The sequence below is a fragment of the Diprion similis genome, chromosome 12 (assembly GCF_021155765.1).
Source record: "Diprion similis isolate iyDipSimi1 chromosome 12, iyDipSimi1.1, whole genome shotgun sequence".
NCBI lineage: Eukaryota > Metazoa > Arthropoda > Insecta > Hymenoptera > Diprionidae > Diprion > Diprion similis.
The window spans coordinates 16,556,713-16,575,569 of record NC_060116.1 but is presented as its reverse complement, the minus strand read 5'-3'; the positions used below and the strand labels follow the sequence as shown (position 1 = coordinate 16,575,569).

Sequence of the window (18,857 nt, the reverse complement as noted above, 5' to 3'; positions counted from 1 at the left end):
TGCAAAGTTTCCCAATTTTACTAAACGATGTAGTGTAATGTGCGTACGAGTACATAACAATACTGTTCGAACTATTTTTGTATTGGAAGAATCATTCGACAATGTCAAAAATCATTGTTAACTAGAATTCAATTTTATACGAATTTTTTGATCATACAGTTTTATTACGGATTTTCAATATATTCAAGTCAGAATTTGCAAAATGTCGCTGCTTACAGTCAGATTCGATAAAATTATGTAAACTGCAGCAGTTGTGAGGAATCGGATCAACTACTACTCGGCTTTCATATCTTCTGTTTCTTCTGGGCTTTGGTTGTTACAGGAGAAAAACTCTCTGCACGTCATTCAATCGAAACATTTTTCCTAAGTTGCATACAAATTACTGTAATGTCATAACCGAATTATTCACTGAGTAATAATAATAAATTCCACGATTTTAAACTGTTTACATGTTTACAAGAGTATTAAATTTCTCCTGAGTTGTTCGCAAATATCAGTTTTTTCGTTGAAAATTTTTACTCATATAATGATCTCGATATCGACTCTCTTTATATTACAGCCGTTACTGGTTTCTCATTCTTATCGATTCATGTAACGCAAATGTTTCATGAACACAATTATCGAAGTATTTTCATTACTTCTTAGAGCTATGTTATTACAAAATTCTTCGGTACCCACTTCCAATGGCGGTTCCTGGAAATCAGGCAGTGGCTAAAAGCGGTCAGGGGGAGATTATCACGTTAATTGCGTCTCGTTTTATGACTCCCTAAGAATTTCGGGTTTTCTTAGAGTGTCGGAGTCACGGTTTCGGGGGTGGAGGTCGTCGAGGTAAGGGTTGGGGTTGCGTGGTCGTTGGAACCCGATTACGGTGGACCGATTAAATTCTTACTTTCATCGACTGGTCCCACTCGGGGTGGGTGAAGGTCGCCCCTTTGATCCCGGAATCAGTGCCAAGCGCCAAGACCAAGCCCAAGACCAAGACCCAGACCAAGACTCCAGACAGCCAAACCACCGAGCTTCTCTCGGTCCGTCGGTCACGGCTTTTCCACAATGTAACGGATCAAAGAAACAATATTTACCCTTTGCCACAGAACTTTCCCCGGCACGTGCCTTCCGTCCCATTTCCACCCCTTTCACCCTCCGTCTTTACGGGCTCGAAATTTCAAACCTTCGTTAAGTACCAAAGCGATTCAGGTGAGGAGTCCTCGTCAGGGCGAAGGGTTAATCGGTCAATATACGTCCCCTTCGTTTCCCCGTCTCTATAAGATTCCTTTCTTTATCCCGAAGGTGGCCACAGGATCCTCGGCGATGTCTTGGCCATCGGGATCCCGCCTTGCGATAGCGTGTTATATCCTTCATATATATCACAGGGTACTAGGTGGAATATCGAAAATAAAATCAGAGATAAAAATATTCCAGCTTACGTGTGTGTGTGTATGTGTGTGTGTGTCTCGATATATTATATCCAACGGCTATGAAGCTGAGAGCGTTGGTGGTGGTCTGGAAATTCGTTGATTCAGCTCGTGTGATCAAATCACAATTCAATCCTCCCGGCACTTTACTGATAAAGTATAGTCGCAATTACATCGAGCAACCGTCTAGAATGGCAGCAGAGAACTTCCGGACCGTCGGAACGAAATCTTTTCTGGTTTTTTATTTTTTATTTTTTTTTTTGTTTTTTTTTTCTCTCTCTTTCCTTCCTTTTTCTTCTTTCATTCTTTTTTGCTTCTTATTCTTCTTCGTTACGCTTTCTACCGTATTTTACCTCCGTTAAAATATTATTCTTCAGGGGACCGCGGGTATGAATTAACTTTGATAAATGGGCAAATTATCTTATATATAACGGATTCGGAGTAACGTTGTAATTATTTTCTCAAGTTGCGTCGACATTTTCAGCCTGATTATATACATTGTAGAGAATAGAAAGAAATCACCGTAACGAGAGTCAACTCAATATTCTGACCAGCGGAATGAAGTCGTTTTGATACAAGGAAAAAATCAAAAAAATAACAATAATAACAATAATGAAATTTCATTACAAAATAAAAAGTTTGTATAAAATCGAGTGTTGTAGAGAATTTTAAATTTCTCCGTCACTCGACGTAGATTTTTTTTTGGAAATCATTTCCAGGCAGAAATTGAATTATCCATGAAAATTCTCCACCTCGATTCAACTGCAGTAACTCCTCGATCCCTATAAAAATTTCACGTCTTCGACGAGTCTTTAATATCTCCCTGAAACCTATCCTTCACCAGGTAATGAACTGCAACGTATGCAGGCAGGGAGCCAACGGTCTTCGCTTGATCTCGGTTCGGGTATCTTTTAAGGGAAGGAAGGGCTGAAGCCTGGGGCTCTATCCGAAATTAGGAGAAGGTACAGGGCTCACTCCGAGGGGACGAAAGGGTCGGATAGCCCCGGGGTTGCGGGGCGGGATCGGTTTCGAAATTTTCATCAATAGCGCAGCGGGGTGGCCGGGGGAGGATGAAGGGGGGAGGAAAGGGGAGGATGAAGGGGAGCCACTCTCGACCGGTAAAAAGCGTTAGTTACAAATCGCACCGAGCCGGCGAGCGAGTTCGTATTAGGGGTAATGGGCATTATCTCCATCGATCCCGGCTCAACTCCACCCCCGTTACCGTTCCATTCCCCCTCCCCCTGTTCCACCCTCACCACCAGCCAACCCGCGGCAAAAACGCGGGAGAACTCGTCCGTTATGGGTTCGGAGCAGCGGGCTTCGGGGTTATCACGTACATTCCCTGACGCCAGGGATTCTTCCTCACCCGCGATCTCGTCGCGGATGAATCTTCGGGTCATCGGCCGTCGTCGCGACGCCGACGCCGGTCCTCCAAGCTTAGACTTCAGGCTAGCCTGCAAATCTCTGCTCGGGGCGGATTCTTACACTTCGCTTCTTACACGTGTTACCGATTCAGGATCTGCGAGGCGTACAGTCAGCGCGGAAACCTGACGAAACAAAAATTTTAACGGTTCAATTGATGCTTGTCGATTGGTGAAATACAATAAACGGAGGAACATTTTCACGGTATTGAATTTCAACTAGGAGCATCTCGACGGTTGGTTAAAAAAGATCAATATTTTACGGTCTTTGTAGGATTAACGATTGATGAAAATATCGTTTAGCAAGATATAAATTATCGTTATTCATTATAATTCTACGCAGGTTTGTGGAGAATTTATTAACGCAGATTAGAAAGAGCTGTTGTTTTTCAAAATGGTTTGAGTAATGTGAATTTATTTGCGGAAAAAATATCAGAATAAGCCGATTTTCAGCTGACATAGTTAGAAATAACGTATATATGTATATATAATTCAAATTCCGTGATTAAACATTTTTTACTATACATTTTTTTATACATCACTCTGATTTTTTCTTAGTTTCTGTTTCAAAACATTTTTGACCCAGCTGAGGTCTCTTATTTCGAACTGTGCTGGCCAAGATTGATTTATTGATTGATTGTTCTCTGTCGTTAATAAAAAGGAGCTGAAAGAGGAAAGGAAATAGATAAATAAGCCCTAAAAATAGAACCAGCTCACTAATTCCTGTTCGAATTATCCGCTTACCGCTCAGATCCGTAGATAATAGGCTTATCTCTGTGTCTCGGTATCGTGTTTATCTCCGTTTCCTGCCTCTTTTCCTCTTTCTCACTCTCTCTCTCTCTCTCTCTTTCTCTGTTTCTACCCCGTGTCTCGTTTTTTTCTTTTTTTCTCCACCCCAACGCCTCGGGTCTCAGCGGGGGTGTCGCTCGTTTACTTATTCCTTAATTCTCCGGCATCGCGGTTGTATCAACCGCCCCCGAATTATCATGAAGTCGGATCGAATTCCTCGGGGATCGAGATCACCTCTTTCGTCGGCCGAGGATATGCCTACGCAGCCAACACGCGAGAAAGATATCCGATACCGTCGGCGATGAGACCTGTTGAGTATCCCGCGTCGACACCTTTATACGATAGAAATTATTGGTCGGATATAAACCGGGTGAAATTCTCCCACCAAACCACGCTCGTATCTTAAATTCCCTGCGTGTCCAGTTGGAATTTTCTTTCCTGCTGACGACGGCGATATGAACTTAAATTCCCTTGAAATTAGTCACACAATTGCGTTGTACGTGCTGACGGTTGAATCGTGGAATTACGTGGAAAACAATTTTCATATCATTATTTAATTATTGGAATTAATTACGTAGTTACATGTTAATTTGGAAACAGATAGTTTTTTTTTTTTTTTTGTTTTAACCTGGTAAAAATTATTCAATAAATTGACGAAATCCAGTCACGAAAATGAGGTGAATAAAGAAAAAAAAAAAAGATAGTAAAAGAAAACACCAAGTTTTCCATTGTCAAAGATCAACGCGGTGAAAAAGAATTTTCTTTTTCACGTACAGCTGACTTTCTAGCCTTGCCCAATGCTATCATAGTCAAAGGTTTGCTGTTTTTATACACCGACGCGTATCGTCAGCGGAAAAAAATACGTCGACGCATCAATATTCCGTGGGTCATACTGCAGGTACTAGGTAGGAAAAAGTTGTCACCTGGATAACAAGTTGCTCGACGTTTGAAACGGAATCAGCGCGGTGAGGCGCGTCGGGCGTGTAAACATTATTATGTATCAACACACCACGTGACCATGTGTGCTGGGTGAAAGAGCGAAACTAGAATATAGAAGCAGCGAAAGGAATGCGCGGCGCGTCCTTATCTCCGTTTCTCCGTTTCTCCGTTTCACTCCAACTTCTCGCCGAGGTAACGACGTGACGGAGGCTGGCGCCCTCCTTGTTGCGTCTTGCGATTCTATTTCTCCGTTTTCACGCCGAATAACAACGATTGTCCAGCGTCCTCGACTATCGCGAGTTAGACCCGCGTCGCAATCGCAACCGGGCAAACAACGGGCACCCGTTGACTCGTGACGCTTCCGTCCTCCGCTTCCGGTCCGCCAACCGCACCGTTTCCTGCCGTGCCCTGACGCAGCGCTCGCTCGACAAGCCGCTGCGCATTCGCGCTATCGTCTCCATGCGATACGCCAGCCTTTCTTACAGGCTTACACCACGCGCTCCGTTTTCGCAGCGCGGCGAAACGGTGCAGTTTAGTGCAGTGAGTGCAGAAGCGGACGGATTTACTCATCATCATCATCCTCCTCCTCCTCCTCCTCCTTCCTCCCGCCTTCACCCCTCCCAACGCACGAGGATCAGATGGCGGTTTCTCCTGGGAAAAACAAGCTCAAAATGGGGGGTGCTGGCCGATACTACGGAGCCTATCTTCTCTACGACGTCGCCAACTCTCGACTGACTTCACTTCGCGCCAAAGTCCAGCCGCAGACAGCCTCCGGTTTTGGTCCAGCAGTGCTGCCGCTACAGGCGTCTGCAAGCTCACCTGTTCATGTCCAGAATCCCCGTGAGTTCGTGACGCGCGTTTCTTTTTTTCTTTCATCCTTTTTTACTGTTATTTTTCAACATTTCACTCGACATTAGACAAAGACTCTTGAACCTCGAACACGGGCTGCGCTATCGCCTCTTGTTTCCGTGTGCGATATGCGCTATCAACTTTCTTAGTATTGTAACGAGTCCTAAGCGTGGAAGTCAAAACCTCGATGACCGTTTAGCGCTTATGTACTCGAATCGCTTTTGCATGATTTTAAATTGCCATGAATATTGAAGAAATTGTAAAAACACGGGATAAGTGAGTCTAAAATTTTGTTGTTTGTTTGTTGATATTATTGTTTCTTGGTCGTTGATCATTGCGTCGATCTGAGGATAAAAATTTTTCAATTCTAATCCAACGACTAAATTATTATTACTGTCAGATATTAAACTTTACTCGGAATTTGAATTTAGAATTACATTCAGCAGGTGGTAGGAAAAACACGAACGACATATTCGAATAACTTCGTGTCGTGAATGAGAAGATAATTTTTCTCTGTCATATATACAATACTAATCTCGGCTAAGATTCGCTAAATGAAAACAAGAAAATGAAAAGGTAAACAAGACTCTTGTAGAGAGTTTTTGATGAAAATAAGGCGTCTGATTTTACGACCGTTGCTTTTGTCCAATTAATTATGTTATTTCGAGAGATGCGCCGTCGCAACTCCCGCGAGGATATGCACGCGGTTTTTACAGCGAAAGCGAGACCGCGAGCTCGGATTAAATGCTAAAATATCACTCGGTCCGAGGACTCCGGTGCTTGCAAGCTCCGGCATTTGAGAGACGGAGAGAAAGAGAACGAGAGAGCGAGAGAGAACGATGGGACGAACGTGACCGAAATATTATTACGTATATATCTATACCTAGCTTATACCGGGCGCCGTACCAGAAGTCGTCGAGTCTAGATCCGAGAGAGCGGCTTATACGCGACTATCCGAAAAATGCGAGCCAAATAAAACCCCATCCTGGTCCTTGGAAAGGCTTAAGACTTCCTGGAGGTTCCCACTCTTACGTCGCTGCCTGGGAGTCGTGGTTCTCCGCAGTCCTTGCTGTCCGAGGTTTTTGTGTTTTTCCTGTTTTGTTCCGGCGCCTTTTCCACTCGTGCAACCCTCCCTCCCTCCCTCCCTCTCCCGCCTGCCATTGCTTTCTGTGAAATCTCATTTCCGCGTGGCCATGTTCAGCGCATTTCCATCCTTAATGAGCCTCGTAAAGAATAACATAATACGCGAAATTAACAATTAAGAGCCGGGCGTTCTGCACCCGAGTTGCCGAGGCTGCGGGGGGTGGTTCGTTGGTTTTACTCCGCGTATAACCGGCCCCCGTGTAAGCGAGGGTAATTAACTTCCAACCCGTGTACTGACGGTTCACCTCTTCTCAAAGCCCCGACCGAAAAGAAAGCTTCGTTTCACCTCGTACCTACACCCCACTTGACCCCAAGAAAAAACTCACCAACGTCTCTGACGTTTCGGCCAATCTCTTATTGCGGGAACTCAAATCGCTGTCTCGGTTCTTCTCGTCACAACTTCCTGAAAAATTCAGCCTTTTTTCTGGTAATCTGATCAAAGGATTCTTCTGGAGTGAGAAAATAATTTATGCGTTTTTTAACTTTTGAATTGACGTTGAATTTATAGGGGAAAATAAAATATGCAGACTTAGGTATTCGTGCAAACTTGAGGCATAAAATGCAAGTAATTTATCATATAATCGATTCTGATATGTACGAATAAATTATTATACAATATTTGTATAAGGAAAGATGAGACAAAGTGGGCCCCTTGAGAAAATAATGCCTAAAATCAGAATAAAATGCTTAGAGTAATTATGATTTCCGAATAGATACTATTTTGCATCAGATAGCTTCTTCCTGTATTTTATACGCATAATCACAATTAGGAATATCAAGACGATATAAAAATACGATAAAGCTTGAGAAAAAGTGTTTCTTATGAAGAATAATGGACGTGATAATAGGCATAAGTCTTTGGACGCGTGTCGCTCGGATCGAGAATTGGAAAGCGCGCGAGTCGCAGAGCCGCAGATATGCAGCAGACGGATTTTAACGAGCTATTGTTTCCGCACCGAGAGCCAAGAACTTTTACGACTGGTTACGCTCGCGGACGGATCGAGCTCAACGGGTTTTAATTAAGATAAGGTGAACAATTCGATCCGAAGTCGAGTAACCGGGTCGGAAAAATGGCCTCAGTTATTTCCACTCGTTCCTCTCGTTCCGTGGTCCGAAAACCCGAAACCTAGATCATGTCCCTTGGCAGACGTATAAGGACGCGCAGGGGTTGGGCCGGGTGAAGTGAGCATACGTTGGGGCTTCGTGGCAAATTCTTATAAATCAAAAGCCGGCCTCGGCTGCCGCCGGTGATGGGGGGTGGTAAAAAAGAATGGGGAAAAAGCGATGATTTACTCGGTGAGCGTCGTTCGCACCACCTCGAACAGCGAACTTGTTCATCTCGCAGATTAATAAGCTCCGTGCAACGTTTCACCGGCGGTATGAATTATCATCCGTAAACATCCCTTCTTCGTGGTATTGCGAAAGATTTCTGGACCGTTCCGAGGGCGCGGAATTCAGAATTCCAAGTGCGGGGGAATTTTCTCTGCTCGATAATTTTCTCGGTGTCGTCGTGGGGCGCGTGGTTATTTATGTTAAAGCTGCTTAAAACAACCCCTGGTTACTCGCTGCTGCATCCAGGCCACCTTCGCGTGTGCTTCCCCTTTTGTTTGAACCGAGTTAATAAATCACGATTAGTTTATAAATAGTTGCCAACAAAGTACACAACCGACTCTTCGACCGTCTTGTTATACCCGCGACTTGTACGTGAATATACCTTATATATATATATATATATACCTCGGAAGAGGCCATGGAAGTAATTATTTTTTCCAACCTTTAAAGGTTGCATCGAGAATCGACGCCCGAGGGATCGGCTCCTCTGATACGGAGGTATATCCGTGTCCTTAAATTAGAAAAAAATTTGGAGACAACAAACGTCGCGCAAATGTGAGAGTCCCATTAATCCGGAAACCCCATGTATGACGGGATGGGCTGCTTCGATGGGGATATCGATAAATACATAAATACACAGCCGGGGGTGTCCCGCGGAATTTTATATTCCCCGAATGCCCCGCGATCCGGCGGCTGTATCGAGGAATATTCAAACAGCTATTACTCACATTTTGCATGAAAAATTTCTATCGTATTGGCGCGAGTCACGCGGTCTCCCGGATATTATTCGGGCGTTTTTTTTTCTTCTCTCTTTTATTTTTCCTCTTTTTTTTTTTTCTTTCTTCCAACGGGATCCGATCATATTTTCTCCGCCGCACCGCGGTAACGCGAATATCTTATTATTATACCGTTTTTGGCGTTGCTTTCTTTCCACCTAGATTCCGATGCGGAATTTTACAAACGTGAGGAACAAAACGCGATTAGTCGCTTCTCCTCACCGCCGCACGGAGATATCGCTGAAGAAAATTTAATCTAAAACTTGGTCAGCTTGTGTGCGACACCTGGAAACATTTATTTGGCCTAACGACGCAACTCCGTCGCCGCAACGCTGCGGCTGAGAATCCACGGAACCAGTAAACCCCGCAGATATTGCTCGTTTTAGTCTGCAAGAGATTTTCTAAAAAAGTGTGAAAATTTGAAAAAATAAACATTTTCCATCAGCGATGAAAGCTTACTTCAAGACTAAACTTTTCGAATTTTGTAAAATCGTTGTACGGTAACTTTGCGAATAGTTTTTGACAATCCTACCAGAAATTTTAAAAGAAGCAATCGTTCGTCGTTGATCCAATGGGATTGAAAAATGTTTGCTCTTTCGTTTTCCGACACCAAAAATAAATATCTAACAAAGTTTTCTTTCGAGCTGACTAAATTACCCGAACAAACACGTGCTCGCGAAGGGGCTGAGGCTTACATGTATATCCTTGGGGTGAATAAACAAGGGTGGTTAGCCGTCCGCTACGCAGATCGGGAAATTGGGGCTGCTGATGCCACGGCGACCGTTCGTGAGTCAGACCCGCCCCTTCCCACGAGCCGAAAGGGGGTTTGACCTACCCCAACAGGGTCGATCTCAATTCCCAGTAATCGTCGCCGAGTTCTACGATTCGGTTCGATTCTAGGATCGACGGGATGCGCGATTCCCGAACCCTGAATCCCAGAGTCTCGGAGTCTCGGAGTCTGTGCTGCGACGTAGGGCCAGTTTGGGGGCGGATGGGGGTCAAATCGGCCTCGAGGCTTTTATAACAAACGCGTCCGAATTACAAGCTTCATCAAAACTTATACGGCGAAAGTAATTAAAGGTATTCGTGTCCTCCGGTAATTAGCTCGCGGCTTTATATATATATATATATATATATATATGTATATTATACATGTATATATGTAATATTATAAATACATATATTTACCTATATAATACGTGCACCCACGTTTCATCGCACGCCATGCTTTTAAAACTAATCGGTACACCGGGTACACATAAATATAAACCACCCCCTCCCCATTAACCACAACGACGGTAGCAAACTTTGCGGACATAAGTGTCACATTGTTATTAGATGTAGGTATGGTCTATACATGTATATATATTATGTGTGTGTGCATATTTATACCGACTTTTGGTAAATACAAGTCGGTATGTTTGCGTTTGTACGCCGGGAGGGCGAAGAGAAAAGGGGTGAAGGGTGGTGCGCATAACCCCCGATTCACCCCCGCCTCCACATCTCTCGCCCGTTCCCCTATATCCTTGTTACTTCACGACTCGACGTTCATAAAACTTTTTCCTCCGGCTAATATCCGCCCTCCCCCCTCCCCACCCCCGCTCACTGCCTTCCACCGACGGCACAAAGCTCGCCGCTGTTATAATATACATATATATGTATGTATATGCATGTGTGTATGTTACATCGCGATATTGGCACCTGGCACTGATTCTTCCACATGAAACTAAATTCAAATTGCATCTTTTATATGATTGCACCCCTGCAGATTATCGTATTTCACGTTATATGATTATGAGGGTGATGATGATCGGAATTACGGGCTAGAGTCGCATGTATATGTGTATCGAAGTTCTTTAAAAGACGGTGTGTGAATTCAGTTTTGACTTTTTCTGAATAAAAAAAAACCTGATCGAGACGAAAAAAGATACTTGAAACAGGAGAGAGAGATAATTTATAGAAAAACTATAACAAAGAATGAGAGATAAAGCTAGGATGAAAAACACGTGGAATTCCGTGGGATACTTGTGCGAAAGAAAAAAGGAGAGGAAATTATTCATACGAAAGTCTGACTCTCCGCATCCGCAAAGGTCAATTTATGGGCTTTAGCCACGGTAGGCCGGAGTTCGAGTTTCCGTATTTGAGCTTAGACCTCGCCGCTTCGCGTTTCATCCCTCGCTAGCCTGCGCAGTTCTCTGGAAAACTTTTCAAGCGGGTACATAATATCAGCTTTTAAAGCTGGAATTTCCATTCGTAAATACCGAGTTTAGCAAGGTGTACCTAAAGATCGCTTTAGACTTATATATATAATACGCTGATTCTAAAGGGGATGTTATTTGTTATTCCTTCTCTCTCTCTCATTATTCTTTATCCTTTTTCCAGTGTTCTTCGAACACTGCTTAAAGCCGGCGATACTGTGTAACATGGGAATCGACGACAAGCTGAATATGCAATTGATATCCCTGAAAAATTCTCACTCATCAACGAATATCGATCGCTTCGATTATTCGGACCGCAAGGAACCCGCCACCCTTGTCCCCGGAGTATAAAAATTCACGCCATTTCGGAACAGCAGGCCGTTGACGAGTGTCGTTTTGGTAAAAAGCCATTTCCGATTTCAAAGGCACGCCACCGTGTGCACACAAATCAAATTTCCCCAACGAGGGGTGCGGATGAATTTTTTGAATATTTCATAATCGCCGTTAGCGTATACTTCGACCGACCGAATTCACATCAACGTAATTGTTTGTCGAAAACAAGTCAACAAGGGGGTCCCGCGGTGATTATTCGAAAAATCAATCAAACCTCGTTAGCTGGTGTGATCGCAATTCTACTCGTGAAATAAAAATTACAGCGAAACATTCGCGCCGGCTTCTTCTTCTCCCCGAATCGCTTCTCAAATCCCGACTTCCAGGATTCCTCGAGGAAATTCCGGGCTGCAGAATCCATTGCATTTCTCCAGGCTCCGGAGCCCAGGAAACGTCAGTCCGACCGTACCGGGGCTCAAAGAATAGTTAGGGTTGGGGGTGGGGGTGGAAAGGAGAGGCGGAAGCCGGCGGACTAACTGCCTAGGCGGTAGTTAGCGGCTAGACGACGACGCCGAGGGTGGCAGGGATGGCAGGGCGAGTGCGGCGGGGAGATAGGTAATTCGAACGGGGCTAACCTGGGCTAACCCGGCTAAGCCGACGGGGGCCGATCCGCGACTCGGTAAAACGCGAGCAAAACGGTTAGATTGAAGAAAGTCGGACGGTGAGAAGGGGGTGGAGGGGTAATAGATAGGGTGGCCCGCGAATACGAGATGAGCCCTGGAGATGAGCGCTGCGCTGGCGATGCGGCCGTGACTAATTCGTCAATTAGGCTAAGCCCACGGCGGCCAGCCCGAAACTGAAAATCCCACTTTGGGGACAATAATTTATCAGAGCAAGTCGGCCCCTCGGACAATTTTTCCTAATACCTCCGCCTCCGCCGCCGCCACGCGGGCCTCGTGATACCTCTCCACGGATATTAGTCAACCAGGCACGCGTAAATTATAATCCTCCCTCGTGGCCTCCTTTTATTTATCCCCCGGATCTTTCGTCCCTCCGTTGCAGCGTGACTCGACGTTGCGACGACGGCGCTACTCGACGTGCAGCTTTTGGCGACGTTCCTAAATTTTACGAGCGGATCTGTAGGTATCACCGTGGGATCGAATCCGCCCGTCGCGTCGTCGTAAAAAAGCCAAGGCTACCAACGTAACCGAGGACAGCTGTCGAGTTCTAACCCTCGCGATTTTTTCCTCCCTCGATTTTCGGTCGCCGATTGCATTCGTAGAATTATTCTTTGGTTTACAATTATTACATCGTGCAGTAACTACAGAATTAAAGTCAATTTCTTACTTAGTTACGTAAATTAGATTGTCATGGCGCTAACTACTTGTGGAATTTCTTTAATTTTTTTTTTCTTTTTTCAACCCTCTCTGAATAAGAAAGGTGACGCAACGCCGGGCTCACCAGACTGAGGACAGTTTCATAAATTCTCGTTTGGATAATTTGACTTACAGGCATTTTATATCCGCCTTCACTCCCCGGTTCCACCCGTCCTCTCACCCTTTATTGCAATGGCTGAGAAAAGCCGGCGCACATATTTGCCGCAGATTCTTCCTATTTACTTTTTTTCTCCGAGCTTTTCCGCAAGTTCCTTTCGTCCTTTTTCTCCCTCCTCCTCGGCCAGGGACGACTCGTCCCACCTCGTACCTTCTGCTTTATTCTAAACGCTCGACACTCGCACCCTCGTTCCACCCCACGCAGACAATCCTTAACGCGTATTTCCGCCCCAACCACACCACCCAAGATTAGGCCAAATTCCCGCAAGCGTTTCAGCCTAACCACGCTTCATGGAAGGCGCGCTGTCCCGTCTCAGTAACGACGCTGCGTTGGGTAAGCGAAACCAAAACTGGATCTATTTTCATATCACCGAAAATTTTAACAAAATTCACGGGATATTTTTCGAACAATGTTCACGGGGGTGAAACTCCGGCCAACCAGACTCGCCCTCTCCTCCCCGCGGTACTCGAGGAGGGGGAGGGTAATTCACCCGGAGCGTCGGCATGACCTCGCACACTCCGACGTCCCGCCGCAATACATTTGGGACCTGTGCACGGCGCATAGTAAATGGATTGACCAATATTTGCGGGCTTTTGGCAAACAATCAAACAAACAGGAACTGTTTCCCATGTTCGAACGCTAAATGTTAGTTAGCGCAGCTCAGGTGTGTGTCATTCCCATTAGTAGTTGCGGTGATTGTCCTACACCAACTACCCTCCATATACCTACCTTAATATTGTACAACGTTATTTACATATATATATATAGCTAAAAATGTATAATATATAACTACACATAGATTATTGTATGTGTTATGATATAATTTCATCTGTACATTATTCTGAAAGTCTATTGTTACTTCTCAATCACCGTGACGTTTGATATTAACTGTTGAAAACGTTCATTATAACGTTTCGATGAAAATTGTCTGGTGAAAAATTTCTTTGACAAAGTTTAAGAACAAGAACATAAAAAAACGAAAATCTAAAATTTGATACTTTTTTTTCTTCACATTCTTATTCTGATGCAAATGTTTTATAATTACTAATAATTCTTCTCTGAGGTGTTTTGATTCTCACGTATGAAATATGTTGGAATTGTGTCCGGAATTGCTGATACACCTGTTATTACAGTACACCTTGAATGTGAATATTGTTGATATTTTATATCTACCTACATGCAAAGGAATACGTACGAAAAGTGGTTGCAGAAATCAATCGTGTATAGTATGAGAAACTACCGTGCTTAACTTTATAACAACAAACTTGCCGTTGGCATGGCGTCAGCTTATTTCTGATGTAGGTAATTGCAGCAATTACAATATCCAACAGTCGGCGTCGACTATTTTGCGGGAACTCGTTTCTGCAGTTAATGTATATACAATTGCAACAACTGCCCTTTCTCCGAGAATGAATCAATATACCTTCTCAACTCGCGTAGACGGTTGAAAAAAAAGAACACTCGTCGTGTGTCACGATCTTCGAGAATTTCCATTTCTCACCATCAGTTTAGGTCACCCACATCATACTCTAATTCAGAAATAAACTTTCCTTTTCAATCACGATCCGGCAGAGTAGAGGGGGAAAAATCTCAGTTAAAAAAAGAAACAAAAATAAATTAAAAAAAAAAACAATTAAAACGAAATGCAGTCGCAGGCATGCAAGTGAAAATAACGATATCGGACAGGGTCCGAGCCAAAATACAGGGTCGAAAGGTAAACCGTGTGTTTAACGTGTTAATAATAGCCGCGTACATACGAGAGTCAAATATAATTCAACCGCTGTGACCCAAATTTAGCTAATATTCAGATAATTAATGTTACAAAGGGATGGATGGGGGGGGGGAGAGGAGGGGGGCTTTGTTGCACTTTGCCCATGCGGCAGTTTTGATTCGACTGCGTTTTGCTTGCGAACCACAACGAGCCTCAGAATTCGGGACGCAGGGAATCGTGGTATTTATATTCTCCGGAAGGGGATGACGAGGGTGAGATCGGGGGTGGAACGCGGAATGCGGCGGGAAATCGGTCAGCTGTCGCTTGTTATAAGCGGGCCTGAAATTCGGGTATAAAAAAAGCTACGATCATCTCGTGGGCGACATTCATATTCATCCGACGCAACCCTGCCGAATAATTATACATATACAAGAGAATGGCCGGGGGCGGAAATCGCGAGAGAATGGATGCAGCAGTCAACAATATTACCCGGTATACGTCGCACAGTTTGGATTTTAAATTATTTGCTTCGCGCCACGCCGCCGGGGTTGCTTTTGTTTCAATGTTGACCCACCCCCACCCCCATCCACCACTCGCTTAATTATTATTCGGCCCAGGATAAATCTTCCACCACCCCACCCGGCGGAATTGTTTAGGGTGAAGATATCTGCTGATCTGATCTTGTACCTACTCGTTGGTCTTGAGTGGACTTCCAAGGAGACTCCAAAAGCAAAATGAAACCAAAATTCACTTCGTTTTGTCAAGTTCAGTTTAGTCAGTTGTCTGAGATCAGACTAGCTTTGATCGAGACATTAATTGATACGTTTCATTATTTTTATTTAATCAAGTTCCTGCACTTTGAACACAATTAGATCAGTAAGTAAGATCTGAGCTGTAGTTACGGAAGAAAACAGAAATTTCACATTTCAAATACTGGACTCGACACATAATTTATCCACTTTGATTCGATTCGAAATTGAGTTATTGAAATACATATGTACGTAGGTATAATACAGCTATCAAACGGCAACTTTGTCGCGGTAAATTGAATTTTCACAAGCGGGTAAAAATTTTCCACTCAAGTTATAATGAACCCATTCGTTATGTAACCGCGCGAGGTTAATTGCGTAATTATACCGGTAAATTTTTCACGGTTTGAATGCTCGATAAAAATAATAACGCAAGGGCTGTTTTCGCTCCTCGATAAAAAGAAGAAGAGAGAGAGAGAACAACAACAATTTGAGAGAGTTGAAAAATCAGCATTGTTCTACGATTCGATCCTCGCTTGGAACTTTTCGTTCCGTTTTCCACTATTTTTCGGAACTCTGATTTGCCAATATCACTCACTGTTACCACACCGCACCCTCGGTTGCCATGAAAACGAACGAATCCGAGCAAAGTTGAGACCCACTGAATGGCTGAATGTGTACCCGGGCAGCCAAACTCGTCTCCAGAGGCGGAGGAAACGGCAGCCATTTCCTGGTGACGCCGAGACGCCCGGGTACCGACTGGATGGCTGCATATCCCTGAAATATTTCGGACATCCGAGGGCGAAGGGGCAGCGAAATTCTGGCCATCTTCTTTCCTTATCTCTCCTCCACCCCAAGTTTAACAAACACTCGGTCCGAGTCTCTCGGCGAGTGAAGGTACAAGGATTTCTGGAATCCTGTATAAGGATTTCTGGATAAGGCCAAGAACCTTATTCCATCTATTCCTGGCATTCCCGCAATAACGAAATAGCAAAAATTGCAAATTATTCGTATAACAATTAGGGGCAGTAAATTCATCGCCCCGGTTATCTCAACTCAGTGCGAATCCACGGTGTGTAAAACCCATCGAGGTCCGAGACTTGGCAATCTTTCAGCGCAGAATGCTGCTGGCTTTTTGGGTCGAGGTGAAAATTACAGACGAATCAAAATCTTGGCCAGGCGGGACGAAAGCTGGGTGAAAATTTGTGAACTTCGTCTTGGTGCCTGGAGGTATCAGCCGACGATGATCTCGACGGTTCTGGGAGACGACGGAATCTCTCCGCTCGTTCGACCATTCAGGGAGGCAACTGCAGGCAACTCCGTTCGTCGCTCCGCAACGGAACGAGGAAAGCTGCATCCCTCAGCGAGCTGTAAGGGAAGAGGGTTGGAAGGGGTTATAAGCGAGGGGGGAGAGTCTTCGGCGCGAGCTCAGCGATTCTCGACTCGTCGGTTTTTTCGCAAGAATTTTTTGCATCCCACCCCGCCAATATTTGCTCAGGGGATCGTTCGGCTTATCTTGGCGGGCGACGTCGGCGACGCGCGGGGTGAAAGCCAAGTTGGTTCTGATTTGTGCAAACTCGAGTACCGCATCGTGCCCACTTTTCTCTCTCTCTCTCGTCCCGCCCCAGGCTTACATATTCATCGACCCGTGGTTAATTACGATATTGGTCCCAAGACGTCGGCCGCCTTCGTTTCGCACGCCTCGAAGTTGCGGCCAACTCGCGGGACGTACGAGCCTCGATCCCGATCGATACTATTCCGAGATGCTTCATCTCTCTCTCCTGCGTGTGTCTGTCTATCTATCTATCTGTCTATCTATGTGTTATTTAGTACGGATGTCGATGCCTGCCGCGTCTATCACCGACTCGATCGAAACACGAGGACGAATATGCAAACGGATATCCGCCACCCTTCCAACGGCCAGCGGTCTTATCCTGTATGGAGAGCTTCTCTGCGCCTCGTTGAAATGCGATGAGATGGGGTGGGATGGGGTGTGATGGGAGGACGGCTCTGCGTCGCCTCTGTACCAAAGGTGAAAGCTTCGCGAGTTATGGTGCAGCTCCTCTCCCTTGGCGATGCCGCGCTCCCTCGCGATTCTTGAAATGTCTCAACCCCTCCGTCTCATCTCTCGCTCTTGTCCCATCACGGGTTTCATTCGTTCCACGATATATAGGCCCGGGACTCGAATCATTTTCGCGAACTTAGACATCGCGGAAAATTGACGGCACGGCTAACGGAAACTCGTTTGTCACTGATCCAATTTTCAGCGTGCTGGTTAAACGGAATCGTGCGGTCTGCTTCGTGTCTGTAAACGACGAGTGATGAGTTGATTTAAGAATGGAGCTGCGAATTGTTTTTTTTCTGACTTCGATCTCGTTTTTTTTTTTTTTTGCTTTCTTTGATACATGCGAAAATCCCAGTTTTAGCCTTAATTCCATGACATTCTATTCAGCCAATAATGTGTATGTACAAGTAACAGTCGTTTCTCCGCAGTATGACGTAATTGGAATTTTAGGTTATAACGAGTCTGTTTTTAATTCTTATATGATTTCCAACTTTTCCGAAACAATCGACTGTACTAATTTCTTTTCTTTTTTTTTTGTCACTCATTGTTTTCTTCAATTTTCTCGAGTTTCGAAAATCTCGAGTCAGTTATTCGAGACCAATAACAATTATCTCAATCTGTGTTTCTCACACTAAACATAGTCGAAACATGAATACTCGTCTCCTGGCATTTAAAAAATCGATTTTAAAAGAAAACCAAACATTTCATCCATCATCGATCATAGATTACATCCTATAATAATCCTTTTACAAAACCGTATACATATACCAGTACGCGAAAAGTGTGCCGTTGGAACGACTATTCATTCCCCGGGGGATGTGAAAAAAAGGAAATACCGACCATAAAAAAGGAAAACAAACAAAGAAAGAAGAAAAAAAGAAAATAAAAATAAAAAATACGGAAAGAAGACAAACGTACGCGAGATAAAAAAAAAAAAAAAAAAAAAAAAAACGAGAGTGAGAGAGAGGAAAAAAAAACATCATCAGCAGAACGGGGAAGTGCAGATGAGCAAAAATTTTTCACCGACAAATATCCTTCAATCTAGCTGACGTGTATGTACATGCATATGGGTATGGGTTCTACCTACGTATACATGAACGCAACCCGAGCTCGTCCGCAGGCAGACACAAAGCGTATAGCTCAACGGTAGATTATTACGCGCAGGGGTAGGTATGTTATTCGGGGTGAAGCGCGGAGCGGTGCGTACGTGGAGGTGATGGGCAGGCAGGTGGATGGTCGTCTCGCAGGGAGCGGTGGGAGGGAGGGAGAGATATGGAAGAGGAGGAGGGGAAGAGAGAGCACGTGACCAGCATCCCCATCGGCATCCCCTCTGTACTCGTCGATTCTCTTTCCGCCGTTTTCGCTCCCCGTCTTCCAACCCTCCCGGATTCCCGGAGCATTCAACCCCGTTTTTTGGACCGCGTGGCACGAAGCGCCGGCCGTTTGTTCTGTTACGGATTTTTCAAAGTCCAACGAGAACTGGTGCCTGAAAAAATCGCAACTCGATGTTACTGCGTTACATCGAGCCCGAAGCTTTCATTTTCCACCCCAACGCACCCCGCCTGATTATTTTCCTCGATTAATCTATA

At 44.7% G+C, this 18,857-nt stretch overlaps 1 protein-coding gene across 5 annotated transcripts in view; it reads left to right on the top strand.

The window, feature by feature from the left end:
- The window catches only part of LOC124413409 (nucleolysin TIAR), a 264,474-nt gene that overhangs the window by 168,553 nt on the left and 77,064 nt on the right, over window positions 1-18,857 (top strand). Inside the window, exon 1 of one of the 5 annotated variants that reach the window (XM_046893959.1) lies at window positions 5,196-5,401. The exons of the other annotated variants lie outside the window; for them this stretch is intronic. Coding sequence (XP_046749915.1) covers window positions 5,200-5,401 — 202 coding nt within the window. The 5' untranslated portion in view covers window positions 5,196-5,199. Of the gene's footprint in view, window positions 1-5,195; window positions 5,402-18,857 lie in introns of those variants that run through there. 5 annotated transcript variants of the gene reach the window in all.